Consider the following 12,050-nt stretch of genomic DNA (forward strand, 5'->3'; position numbering starts at 1 on the left):
TTCGTTTTAAAGTCGTAAGTACAAATACAGTAATTTTTATTTTGTATGAAGAAAAATTATATCGGAAAATTTTATTTTACAATTTCTTTTAAAAACTTGGATTTTACCTGTATCATTTTCTCTGTGTATGTATGTACCCATATGACTTGCGCACTTACTTTTGTAAGTACTTGTATTTGTAATATAAGTTTGTAAGTTCACAAAGGTAAATCTAAATAAAATGGTTCTGTGAAAATTTGCATTTCGGTTATAAAATAAATATGTACTTATATTAAAATGACCCCGTGTGACTAGGGTGTCAACGTACATATGATGTACATATAAGTACATATGTTTAAGCACATAGAGAAACTTAAAATTCCATAATATCCCACAACTTTACTAGTGAGATTTCGCATCTTTAACGAAGGTTTAACGTCGAACATGAGTGGCCAGAACAAACCTTCAACCCTGATAAAATTTTTGACTATCAAACATCACGAATAGTCTGGCATTCACTTTTCCAGCTTATTTGGCTACTTGTGACTTAATCACCTTCGAACAAGAAGGAACGAACCTAAAGCTTTTGACAAAAGCATTTACATACATATATGCACATATGTACACTGGAAGCTTGAAAAGCTTTTAGTTATTGCATGTATAAGGAAAAACCAATACGGACTTCTTTTTTCTGTGATTGTTCCACCATTGAATTATAAATACATATGAATGTAAGAAGTAAAATTAACACATTTTTAATCGAATACGAACAAAAATTCATCGAGTGTATTAAATATAAAAAGCTAAACTCAATAAAAGGTGTATTAAATCTGTATATTGGTTTTGAAATATGTGAAGAAGGGAAAATATTGATTTTGTTGATTCTTGCCTTAGTAAAATTTATCAATTCAGTAGCTCGACTTATATTTGAACGTACGTTGTTGCAAATATAAATTGCTATGGCAGCTACAGGAACTTATAACCATAGTGCATTGCTACAGAAACAAAGGTCCTTTGGGGCCAGTTACATATCAAAACCCGATGAAAGTGTACTTGTCGAAGGCAGTACCATAAATAACTCAACAAAACAAAAGGTAAAATCTGACTGTTTATTTTTGCTATAATTAGAGTGACTATACGTACTATTGGCCTACTTTGGAATCTTAAATTGCTTTGCAGTGGCGTATCCAGCGTGAGTTACTGTCTAGTGAGCTGATATTTTTACTTCTGATTTTTTTTTCTCCTAAATTCATTGTATATGGGCACCCTTTTTTGATAAAGTGATACTTACCTGCACTATTTTAAAAATAAAGGTTTTGTATTTTGTTGTTAGGGTTGCCAGACCTAAAATTCCGAAAGGGGTACAGATAAGAACAAATTGGGGGACTTGGGGTAAAACTGAGAAAGAAAAAGGGGCATTTTTCGGGGACAAACAAAACTAAATGTATTCAACAAAAAATTGATTTATTCGCTTGTGGAACAACAAAACCGTTCATAAATAAAAATTCAATATCATTTGAACAAAACAAAGTTGCACTGGCGATCAAAACTGAGTGCATGGTGATTTTATTTTAAACATTTACAATGTTTTTCAAAGTAATTTTTTTGTTGTTTTTGCGTTGCTTTTTTTCAACTTAATCTTTGTATGGAAAAAAGCAATCAGCAAAAAAGTATCAACAATCTACTCGATTTTTAGCCGCGTTAAACTTGCACTTATTTTACTAAAATTTCATGAGACATGGGTCTGTATATCCAAGAATTCAGATAAAAAGTTCAAAATTTTGATAAAAATTTGTTGCGTTTTTCTAAAATTTGTATTAAGTTTGCAAGTTTGATTGATGTATGTATTTGGTTTTGTTTAAAGCATGAAAAATATTTTTATAAAAAATTACAAAAAAATTTATTTGAAAGACATTGTAGATATTTGAAAAAATCACCATGCACTCAGTTTTTATCGCCAGTGTATGTATATAAAAAAATATATGTACATACTTACATATTTAGCCTTAAATATGGCATACGATTATTTTCAAATAAAAATTATACTTTTCGTTCAAATTTGATTCAACTAAGCGCCTGTGAAAGTTGAACAATACAAACATGCTTTAAGCCGAAAGTGGAGGATTACGGGCAAAAATGGGGACCTACGCAACCTTACGTAGCAAGGGGGGACCAAAAGTCAAAATGTTGTATGCATGTATATGTTGGTATATTTTTGACATATTCTACAAGAGGAGAGTTGAAAGAGACTATTTCCTTTTAACGCACTTACACTCTCTCAGCATATAAGTTGTGCACACTTTCTTTCTTCAATCCCAAAGAGATTTGAAGGCAAAGAAAAAATTGGAATAAAATGCCAGTATTAAAAATATTGAGTAAAACGTTTATATCTTTATAGACTTCATAACAATCGTGTACATGATATATTTGCTTGTTCAGCACATACTTGGGTTGTTTAGCATACTTTGGTTACGCTTTTATGCATTTTTTATTTTGCAACTGTTTGAAGGTGCCCATTACATTTCAGGTGCATTTTTTTCTCTATAAAATTAAATAAACGTTTTCGCTCAGTTTAAAGAAACTTGCGCCTTTTCAGCACCTCAAAATGGGACTTAAAGCTAAGGAAATTTGAAAAAATAGCCCATTAAAAATAAACTGAAAAATGTTAATAACTTTTTTAAACAATCGCCTAAACCAATTATTAAAAAAAAATCTAATAAATGTCATTAGGTGGACGTGCAAATTTGCATTCTTATTCTTCTCTTCTTATTTGGCGCTCTAACCGCCTAAGCAATTTTTGCCGAGTTCAGCAAAGCACGCCAGTCGCTTCTCTCCTGCGCCAACTGACTAATTGGAAATGCCAAGTGAAGCCATGTCCTTCTGCACTTGGTATTTGCATGGCAGTGGGGGCCCCCCTCCTCTTATGCTACCACTAGCCGGTCCCGAGTTGAATACCTTCAGAGCTGGAGCGTCTGTGTCCATTCGAACGAAATGGCCAACGGCGCCACTGTATTTTAATTCGCTACACTATGTTTATGACGTCATAAAGGTAATACAGCTCGTCGTTTGCGGTACTTGCCGACGCCAACGCTTAACGGCCCGTAAATCTTCCACAAAATCATTTTCTCGAATACTCCAAGAGCCGCCGAATCGGATGTCATTGTCCGCGCCATATACCAGCACGGGCATGATTAGTAACTTAGCGAGTGAGGTTTTCGTACAGCGAGAGAGGAATTGCCTACCCAATCCAAAGTAACACTTGTTGGCAAGAGTGATTCTAAGTTAAATTTCCAGGGTGATATTTTTATCGGGGTTGATGCTGGTTGTCAAGTATACGAAATTCTCTATCTTCTCGAAATTATAACTGTCAACAGTAACGTAGGTGCCAAGCCGTGAAAGCGCTGAGCGTTTGTTTGGTGACAGGAGAAACTTCGTCTAGTTCTCGTTTACCAGCAAACCCATTCGCTTTGCTTCCGTATCTTGGAACTTGGGAAAGGCAGAACAGAATTGTTCCGGAGAGGTTCAGTTCTGCGGCTTTTAGCTTCTCCATCATCAGAATAAAGAAATCACACGAAACCCAGTTTGAAAGCAAATTGGTCAGAGAGGTCTTTGCAAATTCTGACGGAGCTTTGGTATTGCTCAACGTCATTTTACACAACCTATCAGTTTCGCGAGGATACCAAATTCAGACATCGTGGCGTACTAACAACTCATTTTAGTGCTGTCGAAAGCGGCTTTGCAGTCGACAGATAGATGGTGACCTTGTAACCTATGCTTATAAGGCTAATCCCGTGGTAGTTGGCGCATATGGCGGTATCGCCTCTCTTGTGGATTGGGCTGACCACACTTAAATTCCAGTCGTCGGTCATGCGATTATCTGCCCATAAGAGTTGATGTTGTGAGTTATCATCTCCTCGCCCCGTACAGTGTGTAATTTGGGCGATTTAGGAGAAGGAACATCATAGCGCCTAAAATTTTTACTGTATAAATCCTTTGTTTCTTTATGTACTTTTAATATACTGTAGTATAATTGCGGTTGCAAAGGATGCAAGTGATTTCAGGTGTATAATATTTTATATGGGCATTTCCTGGGGAAGGTATTTATAGTAAAAAATTTAAAGTGATATATTTATCTGTCACTGGTACTTCAGTAAACTAGTGTTTTTATTACATTTAAACTAAATATGTCAATGAATTCGTCTTATTATTACATTAGAATTTTGTATATCAGGACAGCACACTTTACAGCTTGAGAGCACTCGCACGACTGTCAATTCCTTTTTCACCCTTCTCTTTCTCGGTGTTGGCCGGGGTTGCCATATCAGTTGACAGCTCGGCCCTTCCTGATGTAGGCATCGTCCCTATGCCTGCAACTTCATCATCGTCATTGGAGTAATCACTTTCACTGGCATCGTCCAACTCAGGAGGCATATCACACCAGTGCTTAATTTTGTCGGCAGCATAAATGGATTCGAACATTCTTTGGCTTATTTGCGTGCCGTCGTACTTTAGCCACCACATATTGCCCTCGGAATTTGGGTTCAAGTTTGCGTTATTCCCCGCGTGCGGACGGTTCATTGAGGTTCACGACCAAATGTTCGACACTGTAGATAGTGGGCGCTTCGCTTTTTTTTATCGAAGCGCTCTTTCCACTTGTCTCGATGTGCAATCAGATGATTATGCGTAATATTATTTAGTTTCAAGTCGAATATGAGTTCTTTGGGGGAAAACCCAGTAGTCGAATTCTTTTGCGAGTTAATCGACCACTGTAGCATACGCAGCTGTTCGCACCACTCTGGATTCGATGTTGACGTACGTAGAAAGTTTAAGATCATTTGGTTCGCTCGCTTCACCGGCCCATTAGCTCGTGAAGTTCGGACAGCAGTCTTAATATGAACGAAGTTATTGTCACTGCAATATTTAATGAATTGCTCGGTCGTAAACGCTGTGCCGCAGTCCGTAACATCTCGAGCGGGAAGACCAATATAGGCCGAAACCTCATTCAACGCTTGAATAACAGGTAACGTTTTGGTGCTACGCACTGGTTTTTTAATTAATTAATTTATGCCAACGGCTTTTTACCCTCCATTTCCTCCCAACCGACACGAGGGGCGCAGTCCGCATGACGTACGGATTTTTATTTTTTTTTGAAGTGAAACTTATTAGGCGGTGGTATCGCAAAAATGGAGAGTGAAATTTTTAAAACTGAAAACGTTACATGAGTGAGAAGGAAGATATAGGTAGTATAGGGAAGGGGAAAAAATAAATAAAGCAACGCATGACGGGTACGAGTACCTACATATGTATATATGTATGTTTGAATGCACGGATGCGAATGCGGATGCGGATGTTTAACAGCTAACATCCGCGGATGCGAATGCGAATGCGGATGTCAAGTATTTTTAAGAAATAACCCGGTAAGCAAACTAAGTTATTTAGGTAAATAAAAAAATTTAATTGGTAGTAATTTTTAATAATGTTTATTTTACTTATTACTTGAATTTAAAAATTGAAAATTTTATTTATATATTTATTGCAAATTTAGGATGTATCCTCCTGACTTTCATGTTCACTTGAACAATCTAGCATAATGGTGAGATCGTTGTTTAAACAGCGCTTACAAACCAACTCAGATGTGTCAGGTTTTTCTGAAGCTTTTTTAAAAGAATTCTTCATCCTCATTCCTTTAGCAGTTTCATAATTTAGGGAACTTGCAACGTCATCAGCGTTTTTCGATTTTGGTTTTTTAAATTCATTTTTAATGGGTCTTCTGCGACTGGTTTGAAGAATTTATGCTTATAGCGAGCTAGATAGATGGACATGGAAAATAAATTATTATTTTCCAGGAATGAAAATTTTGAACAAAATTGAGTAGTCCACTTGCAAACAGCGTAATGTGATTTTAATAATAGTAAGCCATAAATGAAAAAAAAACGTCTACAACAACAAGTAAAATCCAAATTGTATCCTTTTTATTATTATCTGAAAGTTTTGATAAATAAAAGCTTAGTAGCATTAAAAAACCAAATCGCAGAATGGTAGTTTGTGCAAATTTTATATACAAACAAGTAAGAGCAGCGCTGTCTTCGGCTATGCCGAAGGCTCCATACCTTTCATGAGCATCTGAAAATTTTACGTAAACAGATTACTGCATTTGAAAAAATTTATATATTCACAGCAGACATAGATATAGGAGATACATATATAAAAAATTCTAGGTAAACAATCAGAGGTATGGAAGATATACCTTATATAGCACCAATCTAAGTGATTTTCACTGCTGTGTGATCGGTACGTAAACCGGTAACACAATTTAATGGGAGATACATATATCGCAAAACTGGTATCTGAGCAATCAAGAGATTAAGATTATACAGCATAGATTTTGACGATTTTCTCAGTAGACTTTGTATTATTATTTAAAAAATAGCTTACGAAACTTATCGGTTTTAGCTGTCCAAATAAAGGAGTTTTACAGTAAAACCCCATATCTCAACAATCAGTTGTATGGAGGCAATAAACAGGTTGTAGTGACCCGATCTTTGTTAGTTTTACTGTAAACTTTCTCTTGATAATGAATGAAAATAGTGCGAAATTTCATGTTTCTAGTTGCATAGATGGAGTAGTTATAACAAAAAATCGCATATCTGAACAATCGGTTGTATGGGAGCTATATGTAAAAGTTACCCGATATTTGAGGAGTTATAACGAAAAATCTTATATCTGAACAATCAGTTGTATGAGAGCTATATGTTATAGTGACCCGATCTTTGTAATTTTCACTCTAAGTTTTCTGTTGATAATGGGTGGAAGTATTGCAAAATTTCATGTTCCTAGCTGCATAAATGGAGAAGTCATAACGAAAAATCTCATATCTGAACAATCAGTTGTATGGGAGCTATATGTTATAGTGGTCCGATTCTTCCGGTTTCGACAAATGATTAATACATTATAAAAATACACCCACCTACCAAATTTGATCCGGATATCTCGAAAACTGAGAGACTAGATTGCATACAAACAGACAGATATCTCTTCTTATTGTGGTACTTACAAACATCGGACCAAAGTTATAATACCATATCATGCTCATGAAAGGTATAAAAATTAATATAGAGAGTTTTGAAACAGTAACATTTACATAGCTAGCTTTTTTTAGCTTTTCGCGTTCTCACTTCCATGAAGATTGATGTGCTTCTTTTTACGACGTCATCCACTAGGCACCGAAACTACCTCGTTTTCTTGGAGTTTTCTAGGTTCATCAAAAGATGGCGACTTTTGAGCTTGTACAAATACGTACAATAAATATTATAGCGACTTTTGAAAGTGTATATATGCATACATTAAGTATTATAGCGACTTTTGCTAGAGTAGCTAAGATTTGATGCTATTTGTTTCTCAGAATATATAAGGATTTGCTCTGGGCATAAAACTACTTTAAATACTGGTACGTTCACCACCAAAAACTAAAAATCGAAAAAATTTAACATAGAGCACTTTGCAAGTGGACTACTCAATTCTGTTTTTAAGATCCTGGATGCCAGACGAATCGGATCAGAATATTGTTATTTTTTTAAAAAAGCACGCAGTTTTTTTATAATCATTTGAATTATAGGAATCAATTCAATTGGAAGTAGGCATAAAACTACTTTAAATACTGGTACGTTAACCACCAAAAACTAAAAATCGAAAAAATTTAACATAGAGCACTTTGCAAGTGGACTACTCAATTCTGTTTTTAAGATCCTGGATGCTAGCCGAATCGGATTATAATATTGTCATTTTTTTAAAAAAGGACGCAGTTTTTTTATAATCATTTGAATTAGTGGAATCACAAATGATGAGGGTTTCAGATAGTTACGTAATTCTTACCTAATTAAAGGTCGGACCTAAAGCTTTTTAAATATTTCAGCATCGTTTCTATTTATAGCTAAATGTTGAAGATTTCTGCTGGAAATCCCTATTGTAGGAGCTTAATCTTTCACTTTAAATAGCAAAGAAGGGAGACGTAAGGGGGAGAGTTTTACCCCAGAGGCTTTTAGGCAAGGATCCAATGTATATTTATCTATGAAAAAATATTGCTCGACGAGTAAATAAAATTACTGTTTTTAAAATGTTTCATTAAAATAAATTCCCCAAAGAGCCACATTTGAAATGATTGAAACGAATATATCGTCACCTGAAATGCAAAAAGACGTAACAACACCATAGCTACGGTGACCATCCGGCCTTTATTTTAAAGGACAGTCCTTTATTTTAACCCCCTGTCCTTTATAATTTTTTTTCAAAATAAAGGATGCCTTTTGTCCTTCATTTCTTAAACTGTCCTTTAAATCAGCTCTGCATTTTTCAGAGGTAAATTTTTAACCACAGAATATGAAAAATAAAAATGTCCCTTATAAAATATAATAAAAACCTTCGTCAGTTTGTTTCGCACCCCACTTAAGGGTTTCTATTTAATCGGTAATCTTTGTACAATCTATAAAGCACAGGGAAAGTTGTGCCCAGGACCGTGTTGCACGCTGACTTTACAGCTCCACTGAAAGAAGATAAACCCCCTGCTACACAGTGGTTCAAAACCGGCATTTAGTGTTCGTAATTCACTGGAGCCTTCATTTTTCACTTAATTTGATTACTTGTTATTTTTTTATGAAAGCTTACAATATTTGCCAGAGACCAGTTGAGCCTGATTTTTGAATTCTTATTGGATTATATAACATTTTTTTGTACAAAATGCAGAAAAACTAACAATTTTGAAGAAAATGTAACTCCTGTTGCAGTTAATAAATGTTACATACCAAAAACTAGTTGAAAACAATTGTATGGTTCTCCCAAAACAAAAAAATTAAATTTTGAAATGTTATAAAACAATGTTCACCAAAATAAATATTGGTTTTTGTTTTTAGTAAAAAGTTGGTTGCAAAATAAACAGTCCGGTGAATTATGAACATTAAATTTCAATTTTGAACCGCTGTGTGTTGGCTTCGTCGTGCAGTATGAATTATGGTAAACGCGTTTTGGTAGCCAAGGATTGCGAAGTTCTTGAGAGATGTGGCTTAACTTTTCGCTACAGCAGGGAAACTTGTACAATTAAATAATATAATTAACTGGTAAATATTTGATTTAAATTATGATATGGGTAAGGTACTTTTATCTTACGATTTGTATGTATGTATCCCCAAATCATTTTGAAAAAAAGTCCTTTATTTTACGTTGGTTAATATGGTCACCGTAACCATAGCTGATGTGGAAGTTGAAATTCAATGAAATCCATCATATCAATCAAAAACTGAATTTTGAATATTTTATTAGTTACGACTTTTTGTATTTCAGCCACGATGTTTGTTACGTCTTTTTGCATTTCAGGTGACGATATGTAACATTAGGAGCAAATCACGACAATTTAGTTTAAAATTACAGTGCACACTTTCTTCTTTTAGGTCTAGTAGTTTTTTTAAGATTGGTCCAAAAAAAAATCATAATAAAGAAAGGTATTTAAAGCAGAGAAAACTAAAAAAAAATATATATTATTAAAAGGACTATGCTCTCTTTGACGTACGTCAAAGGTCAAGTAGAAGTGGGAACTTGTATAACTGCTCGATTATATAGCTTAAGAAATAATAAGTTTAAAGACATTTTTATCAAAGTTGATAAATATGACATTTGACCAGTTTTGTTACACAAATACACCAATGACCACAGGCTAAAAATATTGGCTACAATTTGTCATTTTGTTTGCTAGATATACGTTTTATGGGTGCACTTGCACAACATTCGCATTCGCAAAAGCTCCGCATTGATTATTGCGAATGCGAAAGCGAACGCGAATGTTATAATTAATGCGGAAGCTCCGCGGTTGCGAATGCGAATATTCGCAACAACCCTGATATATATATACATATATATGTATGTATGAACGAACTCATTGCGCATTTCCGCTCACGCTACCAAGTAATATATCGTTGGCTTAGTTCGCAAACGTGCTAAGTCCACTTTTTATGTAAATTGAGATTTTGATGCAGTAAGATAGCATAACTGAAAATACATCATTACCAAAAAAGAAAATTACCGTAATGTCGTTTTTACTTGTTGTTATGCATTGGTACGCAAATGTGCTAAGTCCAAAAAAATCCAAAAAATATATATATACACGTCTGTCCGTGTACGCGATAACTCGAGATATCTCAACGAAATTTGGTATGTAGGTTGCCCTTTATCCAAGGTAAGTTGGTATTAAAAATGGGCAAATCGGAATGTAACCACGCCCATTTCCGATAAAAAGGTATTTTCTAAAAATGCAAAAACTACGATATTTCAGTAAATATTGCATGCAAATATGAAAATTATGAAATGCTGTATCTCAGTAGCCCATTCACCAAACTCGGTACGAGCCTTATTTAGGGTCTAGCTAAGAAATCTGTTAAAAATCTAATTCACTTAAAATCGATGATCGCGATAACCACTCAGCAGAAAATAAGATGATGATACATTTTTGGAGGATGGGCATGGCGCCGCTCACTTATGACCACAAATGTGTAACTCGGTAACCGATTTATCAATTTCTACCAAACTCGGTGCACTTAATAAACCTGGTACGGAAAGGCAATTCGTTGAAAATTATTCAAATCGGACCAAAATTACATTCGCTTCCCGTATATCTAACGGTAAATTTCAAAAATACGGAAACTCTGATATTTCAATAACTGAAGACGCTAATTTACTTCAAGTTAATACTTACAACAATCTCTTAACAATAAATAAGACTGCGTGACACCGCCCACTTTATGACTACAAGGTGTATTTCGGTAGCCACTTTAGCGATTTCCACTAAACGTGGTTCAATTATTTCATTGAGTTTAACTCAGGATATTATCGAAAACCTTTGAAATCGGGTTAAAAGCCCCTGCTTACGACAGTATTTGGTACCTGCGACGGGTATATAAAGTTCGGTTTCGCCCAAACTTATACCTCTTTACTTCCTTTTAATTATTTTCTTTTATAAATGGTATATAAATTTACGACTTAAAATAGTTATTTTTATTAATAGCAATGAAATAAAACTGTATTAGGTTATAATTCATTTTAAAACAATAAAATATATTTAAACTAAACAATTAAATCTTTTAACAATAAAAAATAATGGAAAAAAGGTTGATAGAAAATGTGCTAAGTCCTTATTAAAAGAATAAAATCTTAAAGAGAAAATGTGGTAAGTCCTAAAAGAGCCTATAAGTCTGCAACAGCTTTATTTGGAAATTGGCCGATTATTGGTACTGAAACAAGACGAACTAAGGAATAAAACTGCATTTACAGATTAGAAAAATATTGAAAACAAAAAAAGTTAGACGGTTTTTTGTCCCTCCTGAAAAAAAAAATGGACTTAGCACGTTTGCGAACTAAGCCAACGATATGTACAAATGATGCAAGCGTGCTTCGCGTAACTACATCCATTCGTACATATGTACATACGTTTGTATGGATATATTTATGATGAAGAAAACGGGCGTCGTTGATGTACTGATGGGCGTATGTATGTACTTATGGACAGCAATGATTTCATGTATGTACATACATATGTTTGAATGGTTGTATATATCTGTGTTCGTATGGAAAAGTAGCTTATGTCGAAAGGCCGGCTTTAGTATAATGCGGCATTCCCTTTATTTTTTAAACGACACCGAATTTTTTGATGAGACTTAAAAAGAATATTGACTTGCTAGTATCGGAACTATTTCTTGCATGTTTATTTTCTAAAAGTTGTTTAACGGCTTAGCGCCCATAAGTCATTCGTAATCGTATGCTGCGAATGCCGATTTATACTAAAGCCAGCCTTTCGACATAAGCTACTTTTCCATACGAATACAGATATATATTTGTATGTATGTACATATGTTTGTGTATGTACATATGTTTGTGTATGTACATATGTATGTGTACATGTATATAAGTTAACACATAATAAATTACTTACCAGTTTGCCTTTGCTAAAACATAGCGATTTACATATTTACATTAATTTTGGCTATCGCCGCAACAGCTTGTTTACCTTTTGTTTCCGCTGCATTAAAGCT

The 12,050-nt window shown here is 34.4% G+C and overlaps 1 protein-coding gene across 2 annotated transcripts in view; it reads left to right on the forward strand.

Annotated features, from left to right (window-relative positions):
- Positions 1-326: 326 nt before the first annotated feature.
- Positions 327-12,050, forward strand: part of LOC118749915 — a 96,661-nt gene continuing 84,937 nt past the window's right edge. The window contains exon 1 of one of the 2 annotated variants that reach the window (XM_036484686.1): positions 327-710. In XM_036484686.1, the coding sequence (XP_036340579.1) occupies positions 705-710 (6 nt within the window). In that variant the 5' untranslated portion in view covers positions 327-704. Of the gene's footprint in view, positions 1,074-12,050 lie in introns of both variants that reach the window. The other variant, XM_036484684.1, reaches the window with a different exon arrangement.

This window comes from Rhagoletis pomonella, unplaced genomic scaffold, assembly GCF_013731165.1.
Source record: "Rhagoletis pomonella isolate Grant_MI unplaced genomic scaffold, Rhpom_1.0 Rhpom_scaffold_00001, whole genome shotgun sequence".
Taxonomy (NCBI): domain Eukaryota; kingdom Metazoa; phylum Arthropoda; class Insecta; order Diptera; family Tephritidae; genus Rhagoletis; species Rhagoletis pomonella.